We start from the raw sequence: 23,249 nt of genomic DNA, 5'->3' as shown, positions 1-23,249 counted from the left end.
CTAAGTATTCAGACCCTTTGCTCAGTATTTAGTAGAAGCACCCTTTTGATCTAATACAGCCATGAGTCTTTTTGGGAAAGATGCAACAAGTTTTTCACACCTGGATTTGGGTATCCTCTGCCATTCCTCCTTGCAGATCCTCTCCAGTTCTGTCAGGTTGGATGGTAAACGTTGGTGGACAGCCATTTTCAGGTCTCTCCAGAGATGCTCAATTGGGTTTAAGTCAGGGCTCTGGCTGGGCCATTCAAGAACAGTCACGGAGTTGTTGTGAAGCCACTCCTTCGTTATTTTAGCTGTGTGCTTAGGGTCATTGTCTTGTTGGAAGGTGAACCTTCAGCCCAGTCTGAGGTCCAGAGCACTCTGGAGAAGGTTTTCGTCCAGGATATCCCTGTACTTGGCCGCATTCATCTTTCCCTCGATTGCAACCAGTCGTCATGTCCCTGCAGCTGAAAAACACCCCCACAAAATGATGCTGCCACTACCATGCTTCACTGTTGAGACTGTATTGGACAGGTGATGAGCAGTGCCTGGTTTTCTCCACACATACCGCTTAGAATTAAGGCCAAAAAGTTCTATCTTGGTCTCATCAGACCAGAGAATCTTATTTATCACCATCTTGGAGTCTTGCTTTCATGTGTCTAGCACTGAGGAGAGGCTTCCGTCGGGCCACTCCGCCATAAAGCCCAGACTGGTGGATGGCTGCAGTGATGGTTGACTTACTACAACTTTCTCCCATCTCCCGACTGCATCTCTGGAGCTCAGCCACAGTGATCTTTGGGTTCTTCTTTACCTCCCTCACCAAGGCTCTTCTCCCCCGATAGCTCAGTTTGGCCGGACGGCCAGCTCTAGGAAGGGTTCTGGGCGTCCCAAACGTCTTCCATTTAAGGATTATGGAGGCCACTGTGCTCTTAGGAACCTTAAGTGCAGCAGAAACTTTTTTGTAACCTTGGCCAGATCTGTGCCTTGCCACAATTCTGTCTCTGAGCTCTTCAGGCAGTTCCTTTGACCTCATGATTCTCATTTGCTCTGACATGCACTGTGAGCTGTAAGGTCTTATATAGACAGGTGTGTGACTTTCCTAATTAAGTCCAATCAGTATAATCAAACACAGCTGGACTCAAATGAAGGTGTAGAACCATCTCAAGGATGATCAGAAGAAATGGACAGCACCTGAGTTAAATATATGAGTGTCACAGCAAAGGGTCTGAATACTTAGGACCATGTGATATTTCAGTGTTTCTTTTTTAATAAATGTGCAAAAATGTCAACAATTCTGTGTTTTTCTGTCAATGTGGGGTGCTGTGTGTACGATAATGAGGTAAAAAAATGACCTTAAATGATTTTAGCAAATGGCTGCAATATAACAAAGAGTGAAAAATTTAAAGGGGTCTGAATACTTTCCGTACCCACTGTATATCTGATATACCTGCCTGAACACTGAGCGTTTTCCCCTTCAATTGCTGTGATGTCATAATGAGTCAACATAATTTCCTGTTTTGTCTCCTCCTTTTCCTCTTGGCATTGTTAATGCACTGAAGAGGTGAGGATTTTTCTGGCTCCTGATAATCTTAATTGTTATTATTTCTTTCATGCCAAATATTCACTGCTATGTATTATTTTACTCATCTGTGTTGTTATTTTTGTCATTTTACCCTATTTAAGTTATATTTTTGTCTTTGGCCTATATATGTGGAGATGAAAGCTCATGGTGATTAAATGTAAATCACATTTGTTTTATAGAAGCATTATAAGGGCGATTCACAAAGAGTCAGAGGCTGCTGTTATTTGTTTTATACATCAGGTTATCTCTGTATTTTCCTCTTTTTAAACATTGCATGATGATTAACAGATCATTTAATGTGAATTGAAATGCTTACAAATGGCATTTAACTTTCAATTTATATGATTAAGCACTTTTAAAAAAACTAAATGATTTCAACAAATGGTTTACAATGATTAAAAGCTTAATAAATCATTAACACACATTATATGCTTAACAGATCATTAGTTAATATATATATATATTCAAATAGCTATGAGAATGTGTTTTGTTGTTTAACAACAAATCTCATTAAACTTAGATTCATATATTACCTAATGCACTTTTACATTTGTTCATGTTTTTGCAGTAGGCTACCCAATCTAAAGTTGAAACTATTCATTCATTATAGATGTTTATAAATGTTTACTAATCAATTACCTTTATATGCTTTGGACTTTTGGCTACTGTAACAACATTTGTGTAAAGGGTGGTTAGTAAAGTTTAGCCAAATGCTTGTGACAACCATTACACATAATTGTAATTTGGGTGCAAAACGTTTTTATTACTTCAGTATACTATATCCTTAAACAGAATATTCCTTGAATCATACGTCAACAGGAGAAAAATCAATTTTTCTAGAAAAAACTTGTAATAGCCTATAAAAAGTTTGAACCGTGTTTCCTTATAGTGATCAAACTGACCCCTGTTCACTGTTGACCCCTTGGCAAGCCTTAACCTACCCATACCACCAAACCCTTCCCTAACCTTATATCACAACTCAATGTTTGCAATAGAACATGAACACAATAATGTCAGGGAACACAAGGAAACGGTGAGTAACTTCAGTAGAAATAGTTAATTGACAACAGATGAATGAAATGGAGAAATGACAGAGAAGGATGACAACCTGTAATGGTACGTGGCACCACACACACCTTTAGATAGCAGACAGTTAGAAGACAGACAGTAGATTACAATTTGACTGTTTATAAGAAGATTGATAGCTGCAACACCTTGAGCTATTCTCCTTGAGCTCAATATACTTTTTAATAAGTAGCTATAATGACTATAAAATGAAAACGAACAACGATTGAGATTGAAAGACCTCTACTACAGTCACGGAGAAGTTTTCTATCAGGTTGTGTGGAGCTCTTTAAATTGTCCATCAGTGCGCGCGCGTGTGCGTCCGCGCGCTTGAGTCAGTACCGAGACGAGCGAGCGCTAGCGGAGGCAGCAGTGGCGCATCTCACATATATCTGCCGCTGGATTATAACGGCTGCTTTAGGATGTGAACGGTTTCGGCCTCGTCACCGGCCAAAGCTTCTGTTTTCCCATGACAAACAGATGCGACAAGAGAGCGAGCGAGCGCGAGAGTGAACGGTACAGGGGAGCGGAGAGATCATCAGTATTATTATGAGAAAAGAGGACGGGGTTTTCGGAGCCGTATTTGTTTTGCTCGCGGAGATGAGGCGGGGGGTAGTGAGTCGCTACAAAATCGTTGGGCTCCGGCCAAGCATTACTCTGTTTTAGCACATATACCGCCGCGCTTGCGTTTACATCGTCGACAGACGCGTTTGATCGCCACGGTTTGCATCGCAGAAAAATAATGCAGCTGTCTCGAGGACATCTGTGAGATTTGCGGACTGCTGTTGCCGCTGCCATGACAGACGCAGGCTTTACCGAGCAGGCGGTGTGAGACGAGCACGGCCCCAGCTGCAGCAGCACGGCCGATGTGGGCTGCGTTTACCGGGGGAGATTAAATCTGTAAATACTGTTCGCGCTATTCCTCTTTAACCGTTTGCAATCTCAGGGAAAAATGTCCTCTCGGTCTGCTTTACCGTCTGCGAACGACCGGAGCACAGATCATGTAAGTATCATCATTTCAAATGAATTATTATTGTTGTATCATCTAGGCGCTCCGTTTCCACACATATCCTACAACGCCCAGTATTTAACGTCAGATGCACGGTCATTTTTGCTACCGGGATTGAATATCAGGAATTCATTGCCTGGTATCGTTCATTCATGGGAGGATGGAGAGGCAGGACACAGTGGCCCATGTACGCGTAGCAGGTTCTTTGGAAAAACGGGCCGCATCCTTGAATGTGCAAAGCAGCAAAAGAGGCGCTGCGAAACGCGCAGGCAGTGGAGCGCCATCCGCATAGTGTACACATCAGCGCATCATCTGCGCACGAGCAGAGAGGGGTTTTGCTTCATTGGCAGAATTTGCGGGAGAATAGCAAGAAGCTCTGAGCACTCTGTCTCTGCAAATCATAAAATGAATATAACCTTTTGGGGCTCCAGAGTCATATAGGGAGGATGAGCTTTTAGCGTTAGCTGTGATCTGCCGTCTCCGTTCGTCTACAGTTGCGTGCTCCATACTCAGACGCACTGGCTGGTGTAGTGGCCTACCAGTTATGCGCCAGCACATTACAGTGTGTTTTATGACCTGACCTAGACTTCTCTGTTGGTTAATGTATTTAGTGTTGCTTCAATATCTTAGTAAACAATCTAAAACAACTATGGTTTTACCTAATTCATTTACTTAATAAAAGAGAGTGCTGTTGATCAGTAGGGATTCAATTTATCTGATGTTTGACTGCTTGATTGAAACTGTCTGAAAGCTTATTAAAAAATTATAATAAAACAAAATCTCAGCTGAAGGTAACGGTTAATCAAGATAATTTTACTTGCTGTATATTTTAAAGCAAGCACCAAGGTAAACGTTTTAAGTCATTCATTAATGTGTGCACAACTAATTACATTTTATGTGAAGGATCAGGTTGTTGATGTCTTAGAAACGGAGAAAACCGTTTTGCATTTAGACTGTCTGTCTCTTTTTACACTACCATTCAAAAGTTTGGGATTTGTCAGATATTTTTCAATGTTTTTTTTATATAGCCTAAGTCTCTGATGCTCACCAAGCCTGTATTTATTTAATCAAAAATACAGTAAAACAGTAATATTGTTACAATTTAAAAGAACTGTTTTCTATTTGAATATATTTTAAAATGTAATTTATTCCTGTGATGTCAAAGCTGGATTTTCAGCATCATTAGTTTTCAGTGTCACATGATCCTTCAGAAATCATCCTAATATGCCGATTTGCTTCTCAAAAACATTTCTCATTATTATCAACGTTGAAAACAGTGTTTCTGCTTAATATTTTTCAGTGCTACATTTTTTCAGGATTTTTTGATGAAAGTTCAAAAGAACAAAATTTATTTGAAATGGAAATCAAACATTATAAATGTCTCAAAGGTGACTGTTTGATCATCCTTTTGCTAAATTAATATTATTATACTGACCCCAAATGTTTTGAACGGTAATGAACGGTAAAAAATTACTCCTTTCTTTCAAATTCAGCGTTGTTATTCTTTAGACCAAGTGCCGAAACATGACTGGGATGTCATAGACAACAAATGATATATCTGTCATCAAAAACAACCAGATGAAGACATCTTAATAAATAGTATATGACACAAATGTTGATATGGATGTTGACTTCTTACCTTTGTGTATAAACTGCAAAGGCAGCATTTTTCAGCTTTCAGACAGTCTTAGAGAACACAAATATGGTGGTTATTAAATGTAACTCTGTAGCACATGATGTTTCCTTATATGGGACAGAGACAGAGTTTTAGGATACAGAGCTAAGATAATGTGCATGGTACATTTTATTGAGCAAACATGGTCTGACCATAATATACCATATATTATGGAAAGTTGGGGCATTTAAAGGTCTTTGCACAGGATGCATAAGATAAAACAACCAGATCATTAAAATAATGAAAATGTGAGCCAGATCTGGACTAAGCTTACTTAACACCCACACATGCTCTCTCACATTTGGGATTCTCCCAATAAACCCTTTTCAAATAGGAGCAGTCTATGCTATATTCTTTATTTATTTGGTTATCTTTTTTCAAAAATAAGAGTGAGACCTGGTTCACAGTGTGTGCAATTTGGCATATTGTGTATACAGCGTAGGATGCTGTGTGTGAGGTAGAGTCCAGTAAAAGTATGGCAGGGCATCGTTAGTCATTTATTCAATCCCTGAGCTGTAATCCCGTGGTCAGCGGTGCAGATGTGGACCTGCATGGGCATGTTTTGATTTCTGTGTGAGCTCCTTCCTCTCCCCTCTTAAGGGGGGCAGTTGGAGCCATTCAGTAAACTTCACCAGATGCTAGTTTGAGTGTTCAGGGTTTAGGTTTAAATGTGCTAATCTAAATAGTTTAGTTTCAGCAGCGACAGACTAAAACCTCCGTGGCAAAGTAAATTAATCCTGTATTATAGGGCAGAATTACTCACACACCAATGCTTACGCTCTCCTATACCATCATCACATCAGCCATCTAAATGATGATTCATATGATTTCAGTCACCATTTATTAAGGTTGTGCATGTGTTTGTGTTTCGCTGTGAATTTTTAAAATTAGATTTCATGCTTATAGCTGAATTATCTTAATTAACTTCCCCTCAGATGTGCATATTCCTAATAATTTTAGACCCTGAAAAACACACATAGGAAGGCACAGAAAGTTATGTATTTCTTTATTCAATTCTGTATTATATTATTGTAGCACAAACTGTTTGTGTGTATAACCAAAGCTGTGAGGACTCCTTTAAAAGCAGTTACAAACCCTTTGTAAATGCGTGAACTAGTGATGCACTGAAATTAATTTTTTACCAAAACATTGAAACCAAAATTAAAGTTTTATTTGGCCTAAAAACTAAACCTGAAAATAAAAGGTGAGTAATTAAATTGAGCAAATTAGGCACAGTAATTTGTGCAGTTGTGTGCACGAAACAGACCCTGACATGGTTGAAAAGCATCAATGGAGAAACACTAATTAAATGCCACTGTTTCAGTCAATGGTGTCGGCCCACCAAAACTATTTCGGACGAAATTCCGGCGCATCATTGCCTAATCCCAGATTTGAGCAACACAACTGTGACATTGTTCTTTTTTTTTTAGAATTGTTCACACTATAGTAGTTAAATTAAGTGACGCAGTGGCCAAAGATAGCAAAACATTGGTATAAATAAATAAAATACTAATTACTAGCCACTACAACAGTTGTGTGGCCCATCTGCATTAGTGTAGACTGATTTGTGTGTGTGTAGTAAGAGGCTTAATCATTAAATGAGGATTTAATTCAGAAATCTGGTGCAGTCAATCAGTGCTGTAGCATTAGTCTGTTTCATTAAAGATTCCTTTCTTAAAACTTTGCTATTCCTCAATTAAATTCTGCTTTAATTAACTCAATTAATAAATCTACATGCAATTTCTGTAATCTAAGCTAACTACTTGTCTTTTTTTACTGGCTAGACGCACAGGCAGGTTAAATTTCTTTCTTTGAGGCCATTTTCTTAGCACATGTTCCCCAGTTTAATCCAAACTATTTGTTAAAACTTTAATTAGAATAATCTTAATACATTTTCGATGTGTCTGTCTCTTCATCCAGCATGCGTCTCTGGGGGCGAGTCGTTCAGAGAAGGGGACGAATGTGTCGAGTCGTTCACTGGGTGCCAGATGTCGTAACTCCATGGCCTCCAGCTCAGACGAGTTGCCCCACATCGGAAACTACCGGCTCCTTAAAACCATCGGCAAGGGCAACTTTGCTAAAGTCAAGCTAGCCCGCCACATCCTCACAGGCAAAGAGGTGAGAGAGAAAGAGAGAGTTTACATAGGTAAAACCAGAAGGGTGTGATAAGATGTAGCTACAGGAGCTGCTGTATTAGGTCTCATTCTCAGAACACTTGTGAGCATTAATTCTTTGGGTGGTATATTTTTTAAAGTGGTCCAACTTAAGTGTGAAAATGTCCACGCCCACGCTTACTTTTTATAAACCAAAGCTGATATAGTGTGATTTTAGATAGACTTGTTAGTGGGCACCAGAGAGCTTTAATAATCTTGGACAATAATAGAATGAGATATTTAAAGAGTAGTTATTTATTTATTTTTTAGAAGTGTACATATTTTAACACTGCATCAAAAATTCAAAAGTTTAAATACCATTATAGAAAGTCTGCATAATTAATAGTGAACTTATGTGTGGCAGTCTGGAGCCACGTATACACTTTTGGGAGTGACAGCCGCATTTAAATGCAGATGGGAATCCCTTAAATTATGGTTGTGTGTGTGTATGGAATACAATCGTCATTCCCAGACTTAAAATGGTTGATATAACCATAACACTTTTGTAGCTATAAATTTGGTAGCATGGATGCTAAACGTTTTGTGCTCTTTTTAATCGAAGTAATGTTAGTGATCAGATAAAAAATTTAATAAAATACCCATCAATGTGCTTTGTTTATATGCCTTAAGTTGTTACTAACAGCATGTGCTCTGTCTGAAGTGTACAGTATGAGTTACTTCTAAACCACATGGCTGGTGGGAGCAGCTACAGGAGAGACTGACAGACTGGCATGAGAATTTGCGAATGAGTCAAGACACATGGCTCTGTCTCTGACTTGCGCCACGCGAGAAGAAAAGAGACATAGACACACTTCTAATTACATCACTGCATTAACAACTAGTTTTACAGTTGGGTGCTGTACACATTTATCACTACCTGCATTTTTTTATTTATTCAGTATGGTTGTCACTCCTGAAAATGACCAAAACTCTGAAGCAAGGAGCAGTTTTCAATATTGACACAGATTTCTCTTCATATACTATGTTATTATGCTATTTTCTTATCTATCTTCTGTAGTATTCTAATAATAGAGTCAAATATATACAGTACTGTTCAAAAGTTTGGGTGTAGTAAGATATTTCTTTAAAAGTAATTAATGCTTTTATTCAGCAAAGATGCATTCAAATGATCAAAGGTGACAGTAAAGACATTTATAACGTTACAATACAAATAAATAAAATAAATGCTTTCTATTCATCAAAGAATTAAGAAAAAATGCATCACGGTTTCCACCAAAATATTAAGCTGCACAACATTTTCAACACTGATGATATTAATAATAAGATTAATCATAATAAATGACACTGAAGACTGGAGTAATGACTGCTGAAGATTCAGTTTGGAATAAATTACATTTTTAGTATTTCGAAATAGAAAACCGTTATCTTAAATTGTAATAATTCTTCAGAATATTACTGTTTTTACTGTGTTTTTGATTAAATAAATACAGCCTTGCTGAGCATAAGAGACTTATTTTAAGTATTAAAAATTCTTACCAACCCCAAACTTTTGAACGGTAGTGTACATATTGTCATTTTTCATAACCAAGAATTGTTTAAACTGGTTTCCAGTTACTCTAGCAAGTTGCTTTTGATAAAAGTATCAACTAATGAAAATCAAATGACACTATAACGTTTTTCTGGAGGCTATCTACCTGGCTTAAGGAAAAATAAATGTTTTGGAGCTCAAATCACTAATTGTGAATTGTACATTTAGGTTGCAATAAAGATTATCGACAAGACTCAGTTGAACCCAACCAGCCTACAAAAGGTAAGACCATTAAGTATATATTTAGTATTTATGTTTTCAAGACATTTTCTTCTTTATTAAGACAACTGTCGACAAATGCCACACAATGATGTAATGTTAACACATTTAGTACAGAAACGGGAAAAAATATCCATGCACACTCTATATAAAGTGTCCAGAAAATCACATATTGAGTGCCACAAGTGAATAGTGCATATATAACTATATATGCTTATCTAGAAAAGTGTGAAGCTCTTGGAAGTATTGCAGTAAAGTGTGTGTGTATGTGTGTGTGTGGTGTTTAGTGTCTCCGTTGAGTCTGCGCTCTCGCCTGTATGCCAGTGACTCATCTGTCTCGTAATAGATTATCTCCGGCCTTCATTCCTCCTATTGAAGCCCAACACTCCACATTAATCTGTGTTTGAGCATACATCAAGATTTGTTTTTAATTATTGACAAACCTATGTTTGATAGGCTTCTGTCTTTGAACACACTTGTGAAAACAGTAGTAATACAGTAGTAATCTGGATGGATCTTACATTAAATTTCAGCACAGACAACTGTGTTTAATTCAAGAGCTCCCCTTTTGTGTGCAAAATTTGAAATGTAATAACTTAAGCATCAGACATCAGTGATACTGTATGAACTGTCTTATTTATGGGGAGCATTGGCGTGTGAGTACAGTAATTCTTTTTCTCTAAATATCTACTGTATTTCCATGCACTGTTTAGTTATGTCCATTTTATTCCAAAGTCTTCTGACTTATCTCTTTAAATCTGGCCATGGGCAGTCTTGTTTTCAAAATGCATCATTTGTTTGTGTGCTTAGTGTGTGTGTTGGAGAGGAGAGGTCGACAGCTGCGGTTCTCCACAGGCCCAGAATGCCCCACTGTGATTCAGTATTGGCTCTGTAACACACACACCGTTAACTGTACACAAACTGTAAACCACCCTTATTGAACATAAGTCACGTTTGGCTTTTTGATCACTCATATAGCTGATATGAGCTGTTAGTGCTGGAATCACTGTTCAGTGGAGCATTTGCCAGTTGTCAGAGTAAGTGTTTGTCCCATCCCTCTTTTCTTGCCCTTTAGTGTTGCACATAAAGGAAAGCTTAGAGATTTGTCCTGTGTCATGCTGGGTCATGATTTGTCTGGTTTGCTAGATGATAGCTCCTATTTGATCTCCCATAAAATAAGTATAAAAAGTATGTTTACATGTGACATGGCTCACTACAGCATTCATTCACAGTATGTGTCAGCAATGCTTCTTTCGAATCTTCTTCTGGTCTTCTGATCTGCATATTTTTTCTGCATATCTCTGAACTCTTATGTCAACAACACAGTTTTAAACATGTTTATTTTACTGTTACATGTTTATTAGGAGTATCTAAAAGAAAAAAATGAGGGCTAGGACTTTGCTCCATCCTCTGGTTGTTGATTGGATGATTGGATTGAGGCAGATCTAATATGAGCTTGCAGTCGATTGTAAGAATGGGGTGGGTTTAGCATCCAGCATAAGACACTTGAGAGGAATCTGTCGTTTCACTGTACAATTGTGTTAAGACATTTTGATTGAAAAAAAATTACTAGGTCAAAAAAAACATGCATGGACATGATTGTTAATTCAATTCAATTCAATTCACAGTTATTTGTATAGCACTTTTCACAATACACATAATTTCAAAGCATCTTTACAGAAAATGCATGAGTCCACATTACAATTTAGAGTGATCTGTTATCAGGGGTAACTGACACTGTCTAAGTTATGTATTTCAGAAATGTACATATACAAAATTAGCGAAAAAGGTATTAATTATTTAATGTATTAATTTAATGCAGAAACAATGAGCTCATTGAAGTAATGAATACTTGTTTGTTAACATTTAGAAAAATGTAGCATTGGTGCATGTTGATTCAGAGTTTGCGTCATCTGAAGTCTTCACGGGAGTTGGCGCCGTCTCTTCATAGGTGTCGGGCATCTGAAGTCTTCATGATAGGCTGGATCCAACCTGGAGCTGACAAACTTTCTAGTTACCTCAGGATGCGCATCCCAAGATAAAACAGAGAAGCAAATAGAAAGTAATTAGCATAGCTGCTGTTCATAACGTTAAGCAAGAATAATCATGTGCTTTTTGGTCTGATATAACTGTATAAGGTTAGGAGATGCATTAAATGAATGCTAGGCTAAAAAGATGCGTCTTTAATCTAGATTTAAACTGGGAAAGTGTGCCTGAGCCCCGAACATCATCAGGAAGGCTATTTCAGAGTTTAGGAGCCAAATGTGAAAACGCTCTCCCTCCTTTAGTGGACTTAGATATTCTAGGTACTATCAAAAGCCCAGAGTTTTGTGACCTTAAAGAGCATGATGGATTGTAAGGCGATAGAAGATTAGTTAAACATACAGGAGCTAAATAATTTAGGGCCTTATAGGTCAGTAGCAATACTATTTAAATGATACAGAACTTAATAGGTAACCAGTGTAGAGATAATTTGTAATTAGTAGTTGACCTAGTAAGAACTCTAGCAGCTGCATTCTGGACTAATTGTAGCTTGTTTAATGAAGATGCTGTAAGATCAATAACAAACATTAAGAAGATATTGGTGAATTTCCATTGCATGCCAACTTTAAACTGACAGTAACTGTTTTTAAATAGATTTAGTGGATTTTTGTTTTTGTTTTAACACAATATTGTGCTTAGTCATAATGAAAGAATGAGGTCATGTGATAAAAAAGAGAAGAGTATTGGGATTGGCTTATAAATCGACAACCCTCAGTAACCCACAGAGTTGAGGAAAACAGCTGATACAGATTGGTTCAGGTGCATCACGGTGTTTCCACAGCAACTGGATGGTATATTGGGTACTCCCTTCAGACTGAGAGACAACAAAATACAGAAGTATATATTCTATCTGGATTTTACTGTCCTACCTTGAGGCTGACGTTGATGATAATAAGAATATCAGTATATTCTGGGAACATAATTTAAACGAACATGTTTTTCTGGGAACATGTTTTTCTTGATAATCACTGAAGAATCACACCACCCTCTCTTTCTTACTTTCTTTCTCTTTTCTCTTGCAGCTGTTCAGAGAAGTGCGGATCATGAAGACCCTCCATCACCCCAACATTGGTAAGATGCACTAAAATGCAACAAATGCATGCATGAATGCTGCTTTTATAATACTGACTGTGCAAAATAATTAGCTAATGCTGTTTAAACTTAAGCTTTCCAAAAATATTTTATCTCTTATATATTACAGTGCAACTTTTTGAGGTTATTGAAACAGAGAAGACGCTTTATCTTGTGATGGAATATGCAAGTGGAGGTGAGCTCTGAAGTTCATACTGAAGTATGGAGTATACAACATTGTGTAACTACATGCTAGTACATACTTGTGTGTCCATGAAAGTACTTTATGAGCTGTGTGTTCACTATAGGGTGTTTATTTGTGTAATGTGGTTTTTCCCCAGAGCTGAAACATAATGCAAAAAGACCTTTGATACTCATAACATTTATAGGTGCCTCTGTGATATTTTGGGACATTATACGTGTGGGATTTGGTTTTCCAGGTGAGGTGTTTGATTACCTGGTGTCTCATGGGAGAATGAAAGAAATAGAGGCTAGAGCCAAATTCAGACAGGTGAGACATTTACCTAATGAATACAGTTTAAGATTAAGGTGTTATGTCACATTTAGCTTCTGGTTTACAGTTTCATCTCCAGTTACATGTGTTTTACCTGGGTCATATTATTTTTTTCTATTTCGTTTCAGATTGTGTCAGCTGTTCATTACTGTCATCAGAAGAATATAGTTCACAGAGATCTGAAGGTACGAGTTTGAATCTTTACGCTGCAAATCTGCATTTTTGTCTTGTTTTCACCTAAAATATCTGAAACATCTCTAACACTTTTCATTTTACTTGAGAAGCAAAATTGTGTGAGGATATATCTTGAATTATGCAGATTTTTCAAACCCCATTAAATCTTATTCAGGTTTGATAATAATGAATCATTTTAAAGATACAAAAATATACAAAATATTTTTTTTAGCACTGTACAAGCACTATGCTGTAAAAGTATGATGTAGTATTACTTTTTGTAGTATGTGTTTGTATCACTTTCTGTCCTGTTTATTTCTCTTTATTTTTCTCTCCTTCACACAGTTAATCTGTACAACTTAATTATTTTTCTGCCTCCTTCACACGCTCATGACTTTCTGTATTTGTAGGCAGAGAATTTGCTGTTGGATGCAGATGCTAACATAAAGATAGCAGACTTTGGCTTTAGCAATGAGTTTACGTTGGGGAATAAGTTGGACACCTTCTGCGGTTCGCCGCCTTACGCAGCTCCAGAGTTGTTTCAAGGAAAAAAGTATGACGGGCCAGAGGTGGACATCTGGAGCCTGGGTGTCATCCTCTACACGCTGGTCAGCGGGTCTCTTCCTTTTGATGGACAGAACCTCAAGGTACAGTTATTTTGTTCCTACACTCAAAATGATAATTTCCTGCCATTTTACACCCTACAAGGAAAGAATTGATACAGTCTCTTATTGCAATATTCCATGATTTTGTGATATTGATAAACTGACACCAGTTATATTTCTACAACATATTATTGTTATAATATTGTTATATATTACAACAAAAAATGCACTACCATTCCTTAGTTTTAGTTTTGGTAAGATTTTTAGTTTTTGGAAAGACATCTCTTTTACTCACCAAGGCTGCATTTATTCGATCAAAAATACAGCAAACATTGTAATGTTGTGAAATATTGTTACAGTTTAAAATAATGTAATTCTTTGATCAATAGAAAGTAATAAAAACACATTTATTTGAAACTTTACTTGCCAGACTTTTTACATGGAATACAAGAACAGAGCAAATAAAAAAATTCTACATAAATGTAATATAAAATTAGATACAGGTTAGGTAGATTAGGTACAGAAACTGAATAAAGTAATCAATGTAAAATAACACGGCATAGTCTTCGCTGTATAAGTTAAATATAGATTAATCCTTATTAAAGTTACAAAAGTTATTCATTCAAGAGCAACAAGTGATTTTTTTCTTTTGTTGTTTGATTTACATTAAAACACATATTCCACAGCAGGAATATTAGGCTGCTGTCACTTTAAGACATAATGCTCGGGTCTGATACTGTTACACATGCGTTTTCTTTCTCCGCTGTTTACATTCACTTAAGACATAACTGTATATGTTTAGGATACTCGCCAAGACTGTTCTTTTTTTCACATCATTTTGTGTGAAATTGTCCATTCAAGCACAAGAAGATGTGAAAGAGAGCTCAATTTAGTATTTGCATGTTGTCAGATGCAGCTTATTGGGCACACAGCACATGCGAGTTGTTGTTCGCATCTTCTTGCGCTTGAATGTTTAAATTGGCAAGGCTTAAAAACACGTAAACTTTCATGACTATGCAGCACTGCCCCGATCGGGACAGTTCTGTCAACTCTTGGCCATCGAGCATTTAGATATAGCGCGTCAGTTCTCTTTACGTGGCATGTGTAAGCCCCTCTTTTTCTCTCACGTTAAGTGCGCATGTGTGAGAGAAAGCGACAGAGGGTGCTCTCAGCCAAGCGACGGTACATAAAGCTCACCAGGCAATGGAATTATATCTGCGCTAAACTTTTTTTTTTGCCTCTATCTCAATCACAGGCGACTGAAATCGTACAATTGACCCTTCGCTAAGCCACGCCCGAAAACCGCCACTGGCCAATCGTGGCTTAGCAACCGTAACTATGCGCGGGAGGTCTGGCAAGCTTTCGAGTGAGGGAAACATGCCCATGCGTTATGCGTATGGATTGTGCAAATCTGATACCCGGTATCCTAAAAGTTTGGACGGGGTGGTTTTTGTTCCCTTCCCGAAACCTAAAACCCAAGGGGAGAAATGCCGGGCGTCATCTTTATTTATATAGCGTTTTTAACAATGTAGATTGTTCCAAAGCAGCTTTACATTGATAATAGGAAATTAAAAGTAAAGTGTTTTGGCTTTATAGCAGCTCTAGAAAAAAGTTATTGTCCAGCTCGTGGATCAAGCAGTGTGATTAAAGGCAAGACGGAGGCTCACTGACATAACTTAACGTTACTTAAAAATATATTTCAGCATTTTGTTAATCGACGGCTAAACTAGTACACCAATCCGATCGCGACTCTCCCGGTGTTAGTTCTAGTATAAGTAAAAGGTAGTTAGTAAAAGGAGGGAACATCAGGGGGCTTGCCGGAGATCTCCAAGGAAAAGGTTGGTATGCAAACTTAATCAGTTCATAACAGTAACGTTAGTCACTTATGTGACCCACGACGTGTGAGCAGTAGCCTGGCGCTCTAAAAATATAAGCGGGAGAATGTTATCATTGCAAAGTGGTCAGGCTAATGTCTTGTGTTTATTCCACAATACTTATGGATAAGCTGTTTGATTGATAAATATTAGATTTTCAAATTTCACTCACCCTGCTGTGCATGCACATAGCTGTTCCTCAATTTGTGTGTTTCCCATTTGAATGGTCAGCGTATGAGGCGGCTGCTGCTTGCGCTGGGACCTAACGTTATAGGCTTTAGCTTAAATTTTGATGAAATTATTCTCTAATCGTTTGCATATTATGTCGTGGATATATCCCTCGAATGCATACTGCAGTCCCTTTTGTCTTGCTCTCTCAGATTTTCACCTGTTCGCCAAAAATGACTAATTATCTCCTTGGGAATGTCTGAAACCGGTGCATACATACATATATACTGTAATAGACGTGCCAGGCGCAAAAGCTTGACAGGCGTAGCAACAGTAACTAAGGAGGGCGGGGCTTAGCAAAGGGTCAATTTAATAGCCATTAGCTAATTAAAGATGGTTTTTTAGTCGCCTAGCATGAAATTTTGCTCTTAATTCCATGTGGCTCATGTTATGTTATGAAAATATTTGCACACTGGAATGCTCAGGTAAGATGATGTAAAATTAGAACAGCCTTTTATCTCTGCTGTCTTGGCTCGCTTTCATCACTTTCACTTTTATTCTTGAGCACTGACACGTTCTCTAGACTGAACAGTCAATCAGAGCGATCTCTCTCACCAACGGCCACGATACGGATTCAGTATGCTGAATGAGCCGAAAACTAGCCTGACAGGAGCTCACCGATGGCCATCCGTCGGCTTGGTGTGTCAAGCCCCTTAAGACCACACTGATATTTGTTTGTCACACTGTTTGCTGGTGCATGTGTTTTCCAGGAGCTGCGTGAGCGAGTGTTGAGGGGGAAGTACCGTGTACCCTTCTACATGTCCACAGACTGTGAGGGGATTCTGCGCAGGTTTCTTGTGCTCAATCCCAGCAAACGTTGCACTCTAGAGGTGCCTACTTGCACATTCATTGATACACACTACCATACCAGATACTAATGTGCCTATTTGTGTGATGTAGGATGTACAGCATGCATTTGCTGAAATTCGCTAAATGCTATTATTAGTGTATAATTCGTGTTAAGTCAAAGCAGATAAATGACTGAGCTAAGAAGTTTCTGTGTAGTCAGGATGCTGGTATTTCCTCCACAGCAAGTGATGAAGGATAAGTGGATGAATTCAGGGTTTGAGGGCGACGAGCTGAAGCCCCACATTGAGCCAGCAGAGGACTACAGTGACGCCAACCGCATTGGTGAGCATGTAGACCAGTAAGAAACTGGTTAAAGTATTTTACTACTGTAACTGTTCTGTTACTGTGATGCATAGAATAAAGAGAATGATTGTGTCTGGAAATATTTCTTTCTGTTCTCACTTATTTCTTTGTCTTTTCAGAGATTATGGTCGGGATGGGTTTTACTACTGAAGAAATTAAGGACTCTTTACTCACTCAGAAATATAATGAAGTCACGGCTACTTATCTACTGTTGGGCCTGAAGACTGAGGTAATACACAATACATGAGATAAACAAAGACCTGAAATCTGAGTTTATTTTTAATTAAATTCTTTTCATTGCTTTTTGGTCATAGGATGGCGGTGAGTCACGAGTTAGCGGCAGTATGACGTTGCCACGTGTGCGTCCAAGCCCAATGACCAATGGAACCAACAAACAATCCTCTTCTTCGTCATCTTCCTCATCCTCACACAGCAAGACTCAGCGCAGCGCCTCTACCTACCACCGCCAGCGACGGCACAGTGACTTCTGTACGAGACACTTGAGCTTCAACTCTAAACACAAACGTACTTCTAATTGTTTATGATTATAATCATTATCAGTTTGTTCTGCAGGTGGTCCTAGCATGCCTGTGATGCACCCTAAGCGTAGCCCGACCAGCGGTGGAGATCGTGAGCTGCGTGAGAGCCGCATGCCGCCGAGGAAGGCCAGCTGTAGTGTAATGGGCAGTCGAACCTTACCACCATCTAGTCCAATGGTCAGCACCGCCAACAACCCCAACAAGGCAGAGATACCTGATCGCCGCAAGGAGATGACCGCCACCACAGTGAGAGAAATTTCTCTAATTGAATCATTATTTTATTATATGCACACTATTGTTGAAATGTTTGGGGTGAGAAGTTTTTTTTTAAAGAAATGAATACTTTTATTCAGCAAGGACGCATTCAATTGATCAAAAGTGAGGGTAAAGACATTTATAATGTTACAAAAGATTTCTATTTCAAATAAATGCTGTTTCTATTCATTAAAGAATCCTGAAAAAATGTGTCATGGTTTCCAGAAAAATATTAAGCAGCACAACTGTTTTCGACATTGATAAAGATAAGAAATGTTTCTTGAGCACCAATAATAATAATATAGTAAAATAGAAAAGTTATTTTAAATTGTAATAATATTTCACAATTTTGTATTGTATTTTTGAGCAAATAAAGTGACTGAATCCTGAATATAAAAAATAATAATTTTGCATCATAATTCTTTTTTAATTTAAAATTTTAATACTAAAACTTTGTTTATTTTAATTACATTTTGAATCCTAGGTTTTCAATATGGTCTCAGAATGTTGGATCCAATTTTATGAGCGTATGTGTAGCATTGTGTTTTGTAATGATATTCTTTATTTTGTGGGGGGTTAATGAAATGTTGTCTGCCATCTTCCTTGCAGAACAATATCCCAGGAAGTACTATGACCCGTAGAAACACGTACGTATGTACAGATCGTTCCAGCACTGACCGACACTCGCTGCTGCAGAACGGCAAAGACAACAGGTGACAAACACAGTTACACTCTGTCACTGTGCTGCATATTGCAGTGCCCTGTCTGCCTCTCATTCACTATTTGTGTCTATCTCTCCTCAGCGCTCTGGCTCACCGCCTCCCTCCCACCTCTCCCTCCACTCTCAGTATTGTTGGAGCGGGAGCATCCTCCTCTTCTTCCTCAGGTGAGCGCTGTCGGCTGACACGTGGATCCACCATCCGGAGCACCTTCCATGGGGGTCAGCTCCGTGACCGTGTTCCGCCCACCTATGGACCTCCGCCCACGTCGCCCACCCTCAGTCATGACGCTGGAGCCCTGCCGGCCAATGCCCGCAGCCGGGCCACCTCTAACCTGTTCAGCAAACTCACCTCCAAACTCACACGCAGGTAAGAGGAGAAGTTCTCATCATACAAATAAAAACATATGCATAGTTATGCATTAAAAAGTATCGCACATCACATGACAGAAAACAGGTTTAAGCATCATTTAGAATGGAAAGCTGTCTCTCTCTTTTTGCTATTTGATATACATATCGATACTGAAATATGTTAAACGCTTCTAATACTCATTTTCCGCAGAATAGATACACGATACCAGCTTCACTTTCTCGCGTTCTCATCTCTCCGACAGCGAGTTGACACACAAACCCGCCTCCCCTCACGCACTCGTTTAATTTGCTCCGGATAAATGTTGTTGTTACAGGGCTTGAATTCTGACGTGGGATTGCGCTTTTTGCACAAAATTTTACTCATTCCTGTGTATTTTGTGCTCAGACCCAAAGTATGTGCACATAAAGCCGCCTCTCAGTACTTTTGAGTTGTTTTCGCTGCTTATTGCACTTAAACAGTCAAATACATACAAAATAATGTTAAAATGCCAGGCTTGGTGAGTATTCATGTAAACAGTCAGTTTCGTTTTAAGTGAACGGTGAAAAGAAAACGCATGTGTTACAGTATAATGGATCCGTGCATCAGGTCTTAAAGTCACCTGCTGGCAAATTTTAATATTTTAATATTATCTCATAATTTGGCTGCAGGTATATTAGGGATTCCTTTTTTGTTTTAAAGAGCTAGAGTACGACCTGTCGAATAACACTGGGTAATTCTTTCAGATTAAAAATTAGTTGTACACTCATGCTTCACACCTTCATCATTCCTTGGCGTATAGCCTCTCTTTTTCAAGCTTTCCAAGCTTTCCAAGCTTACAAATGTGTGCCTTTCCTAATCTCTCCCTCTTTGTTCTTATTTCTGTTACCTTTCTTCCTCCCCATTTTCTCTCACTATCACTCAATCCTTCTGTCTTTGACTTTCTCTCTGTCTTTCTCTTGTTCTCCTCATTTTGTTTCTCTCTCCTAGGGTCAATCTTGACCCCTCTAAACGCCAGGGCTCTAATAAATCAGTGTCGGGTTGCACTCTTCCACAGGGATCCAAAACAGTTAGTAAGTTCCCCTGTCTGCCTCTGTTTGCCTGTCTGTTGCCGCTGCACGTCCGTCTGTCTCTGCACATGGCACGCCTATCTGCATGCAATGTCCTTTGCAGAATTGTGCAAGTCTGACAAATAGGTTGTGAGGGTGAGGAAAGTCTGGATGATGGTGCATGGAGGTTTTGTCTCTAATCGGTTTGCATGCATCCAGGAACATGCAACGTTTTTATTCGTTATGACTGTTGTACTTTGCTCAGATCAACATCAGGATAGTTAGTTATATTGACCAAATTGCAGATTAAATTGCTGGGTCATCTTCATACAGGACTGAGAGATCCAGATACGCATGTTTGTCTTTTTGTTAGTTATGTTGGAGTTGTGTGAATGGATCGGTCACTGTTGGGATAATGCAGATCATCTCAAGATGTATGCTTTTTTGCAGGATCACAAATGAATCTGAGGGAGTCAGCAGATCTTCGGTCACAGGGTGAGTCCTCATATGATACTACATGTTATGATCAAGAAATATCCAATTTAATTTTCATGTCATGCCGACTTTAAGAACAGACTTTGTCAACAGATTGCAATGAACAGACTTGTATAAACTTCAGCTGTGGATAATTTATAGCATAATTGTTATACATTTAAATAACACTAAAGCATCAATAAACACACAAAGTAACAGGAAAAAATCTGCCAATAATTAACATAAAAATATGATTAATAAGTAATAAAAGTAAATAATAGTAATAAAAATAATAACATTATACAATTGCATAAAACAAGGATGATGAAAGCAGTGACTTCTTTCTGAAGATGTGAATCTCAAATATGATTTTCTCAGTATTGGTCTGTCTCGTTCTCATGCTCTCTTTCTCTCTATTCTCCAGTGGCCATTTATCTGGGGATCAGAAAGCGTCCCAGTCCTGGGGCAGGGGAGGGGGGTGGGATGTAAGGGGTCGTTTCCCCCGTCCCCCCCGGGCCCCTGCAGAAGTGGTACTGGCCTTGCGTGAGGCAGCGAGGGGATGCGGCTGCCAGGTCCGGCACGCTGGCCCGTTTCTGCTGTGCTGCAGTCATGGGTCGGCAGGATCAAAAGTCGCATTCCAAGCTGAGGTGTGCCAACTGAGTGTGGGTCCCGCAGAGGCAAACGGAGTACGCTACACACGCCTGTGGGGGGCTCCCCTCGCCTTCAGGCACATCGCATCGCAGATCTCTAAAGAGGTGGAGCTCTGAGGGGACGGGGGAGAAGACTTGACCCCTCGTAGATGTCCCCTCACTATATCCGTTGTTATAGAGATCTGACCTATGTGTTATAGACAAAATCTGATCCCTCCAACAACACTCAGCACACACCTGAACACACATACACGTAAACAAACACAGTCAACTTAAAAGCACCGGACACTCAATCCTGACAATATGGAAATCTAAAGTACAAAAACAAGCACACCCCTTCCATGCACAACATAAACCTGAGCGCTTCTTAACACGGATACACACACCCCCACACACACACACACACACACACATTCACACACTCACTCTCTGAACAGCCTCATTCACTGGGTCTGGATTGAATCCAGTTTAGTATTTTTATTCTCATTCTAGTCATGAAATTCTTACTTCAATAATTGATGTCATTCTTTTTTTTAACCACTTTTGTATGTTTTCAACAAGTCTTGACATTTTAAACGGGTCATCATTTTTATGTTTTTGTGATTTAATGTGTCTTACATTTTCTTAATACTAAGTCAAAGCATTGAATCATTGACAATGTAGGACTGTAGCTGCCAATGAACTATATGCACAAATGTGAAGTTGGCAAACGTATCCTAACTTCATCATAGCTCACGGTGCCCACCTAAATCCACATCACATTCGCTGGCGACCACAAATTTGATTAGGCTGCAAGCCAACCATCTACACTTTGTTTTTGAGATTGTCCAAGCAAAATTTTGTTCCCTAGAAAATCAGTTTTTCTGAAGTATAGTGCCAGTTTACTTACTTTCTACCATGTTTCATTTAGAAGAGACATTTAATGCCAAATTACTTTCCCTGACCCTTCTCGGACAGGCACGTTGATTGGTTGGTTGTTAATGAAACTTTGCAAATAGTCACCTCTCCTTTTCCCCAGTCTGAGTGGAGTTGAGGTTATCACATGAGTGATTTTACTAAGACAGATGGTTTTGTGTTCAGTGTCATAAAAAAGACACACTTCCTGCATTGTAGATATCTGATTCAATTTCATGTTGAGAAAAAAAACACCTTTCCAATTCAATATTATTTAATTGTCAATAGATTATCTCCCACCTCCAGTATTAAAAAGAAATAGAAAAGTAAATATCCAATACAGAAATGGTGTTTGCATTGCAAAATATGTTGTGGTTTAGCATTTGCAGACATTAAATCATAATCACATTCATTAGCACATACATGTCGGCTTTTTTCATTAAAATTCCTAGGCTTTATATGACTAAATTGGTATTGAAAAATCTTTTGATCCCTTACCCAATCATTTTGGCACCAGATATGTAAAATGCAGGATGTTTTAATGCAGGAGTACAGGAAGAGGTTCAGTGAAATATGTTTTTGGGGCAAATGCACCAACAGGGCTTTGAAAAACGTGATTTATTTATTTATTGTAAAATCAGTTGCACTTGCAATCTTGTAATAATATTGCATCTATATGGCTCTGTTTCCATTGCAAAATCTTAACAATGCAGTGTAACTAACAGAAATGCAGTTTAAAAATGGACCATGGACATTGTGTCATGGACTGGTCATGTTTTCGCTGTAGCTCGTGTTGGTTTTTTAGCCATACACAATTTTGTCTCTTTAACAGATTTGTAATCATGTTATTATCAATTTAACAGGGGTTTCATTTGCAGGTTTGAGACCTGAATAGAATATATATATATGCTGCTTCAGATTTTTTTGTCATGGGTAGAATTAGGTTGGTTTGGAGCTTATTTGTTCTTTTTTAAAATAATACTCTTGGCTTACTTTTTGATCGAACCAGTTCTGGTTTTTGATGTGTAACAAGGCCTAGTTTTGCAATAGTTGTCAATTTGCCAAGCATAAGCAATTCACAACCGATGGTGATCAAAATGTAATTGTGAATGGTGATAATTGTGCAATAGCATTAGATGTTACTGTCATGTCTAGAAGTTGTTTCTATCTTAATGCAAAGCCATGCTTTGACCCTGTTGGTGCTGCCAGCCCGTAGACAGTAAGATATTGATCAAGTACATGGTTTGAGCAATGAGGGCATAGTGTATAGGACATTTCTTGCTAGTTCAGTTTGGATAAACAGGTTGATTTAATATGGTTGGTCTGTTATTTTTTGATTGGGGAGTCATTGTGCTGTCATGTGTGAAATATATTCTAGATACTAAAGGATTATACGCCACTTTCTCCATGTTTGTGATGGCATCTCCCT

General features: G+C 38.6%; 1 protein-coding gene across 2 annotated transcripts; it reads left to right on the top strand.

Moving 5' to 3' along the window:
- Positions 1-2,952: 2,952 nt before the first annotated feature.
- On the top strand, positions 2,953-22,130 carry mark4a (MAP/microtubule affinity-regulating kinase 4a). 2 transcript variants are annotated; one of them, XM_084413267.1, is made up of 18 exons: positions 2,953-3,629; positions 7,231-7,428; positions 9,181-9,234; positions 12,297-12,345; positions 12,476-12,541; positions 12,786-12,856; positions 12,988-13,044; positions 13,444-13,680; positions 16,451-16,570; positions 16,772-16,871; positions 17,012-17,121; positions 17,207-17,381; positions 17,466-17,677; positions 18,296-18,399; positions 18,490-18,774; positions 19,744-19,826; positions 20,253-20,297; positions 20,701-22,124. In XM_084413267.1, exons 1-18 carry the CDS (start codon positions 3,579-3,581, stop codon positions 20,763-20,765), a joined length of 2,082 nt encoding a protein of 693 aa, XP_084269393.1. In that variant the 5' UTR covers positions 2,953-3,578; the 3' UTR covers positions 20,766-22,124. The 2 variants fall into 2 exon arrangements, with proteins under 2 accessions (XP_084269393.1, XP_084269392.1); XM_084413266.1 differs by lacking the exon at positions 19,744-19,826 and having other exon boundaries at positions 20,701-22,130.
- Positions 22,131-23,249: the final 1,119 nt, after the last annotated feature.

The sequence above is a fragment of the Rutilus rutilus genome (assembly GCF_951802725.1).
Source record: "Rutilus rutilus genome assembly, chromosome: 7".
In the NCBI taxonomy this organism is placed as follows: Eukaryota; Metazoa; Chordata; class Actinopteri; order Cypriniformes; family Leuciscidae; genus Rutilus; species Rutilus rutilus.
This window is presented reverse-complemented; position numbering and strand designations above follow the sequence as displayed.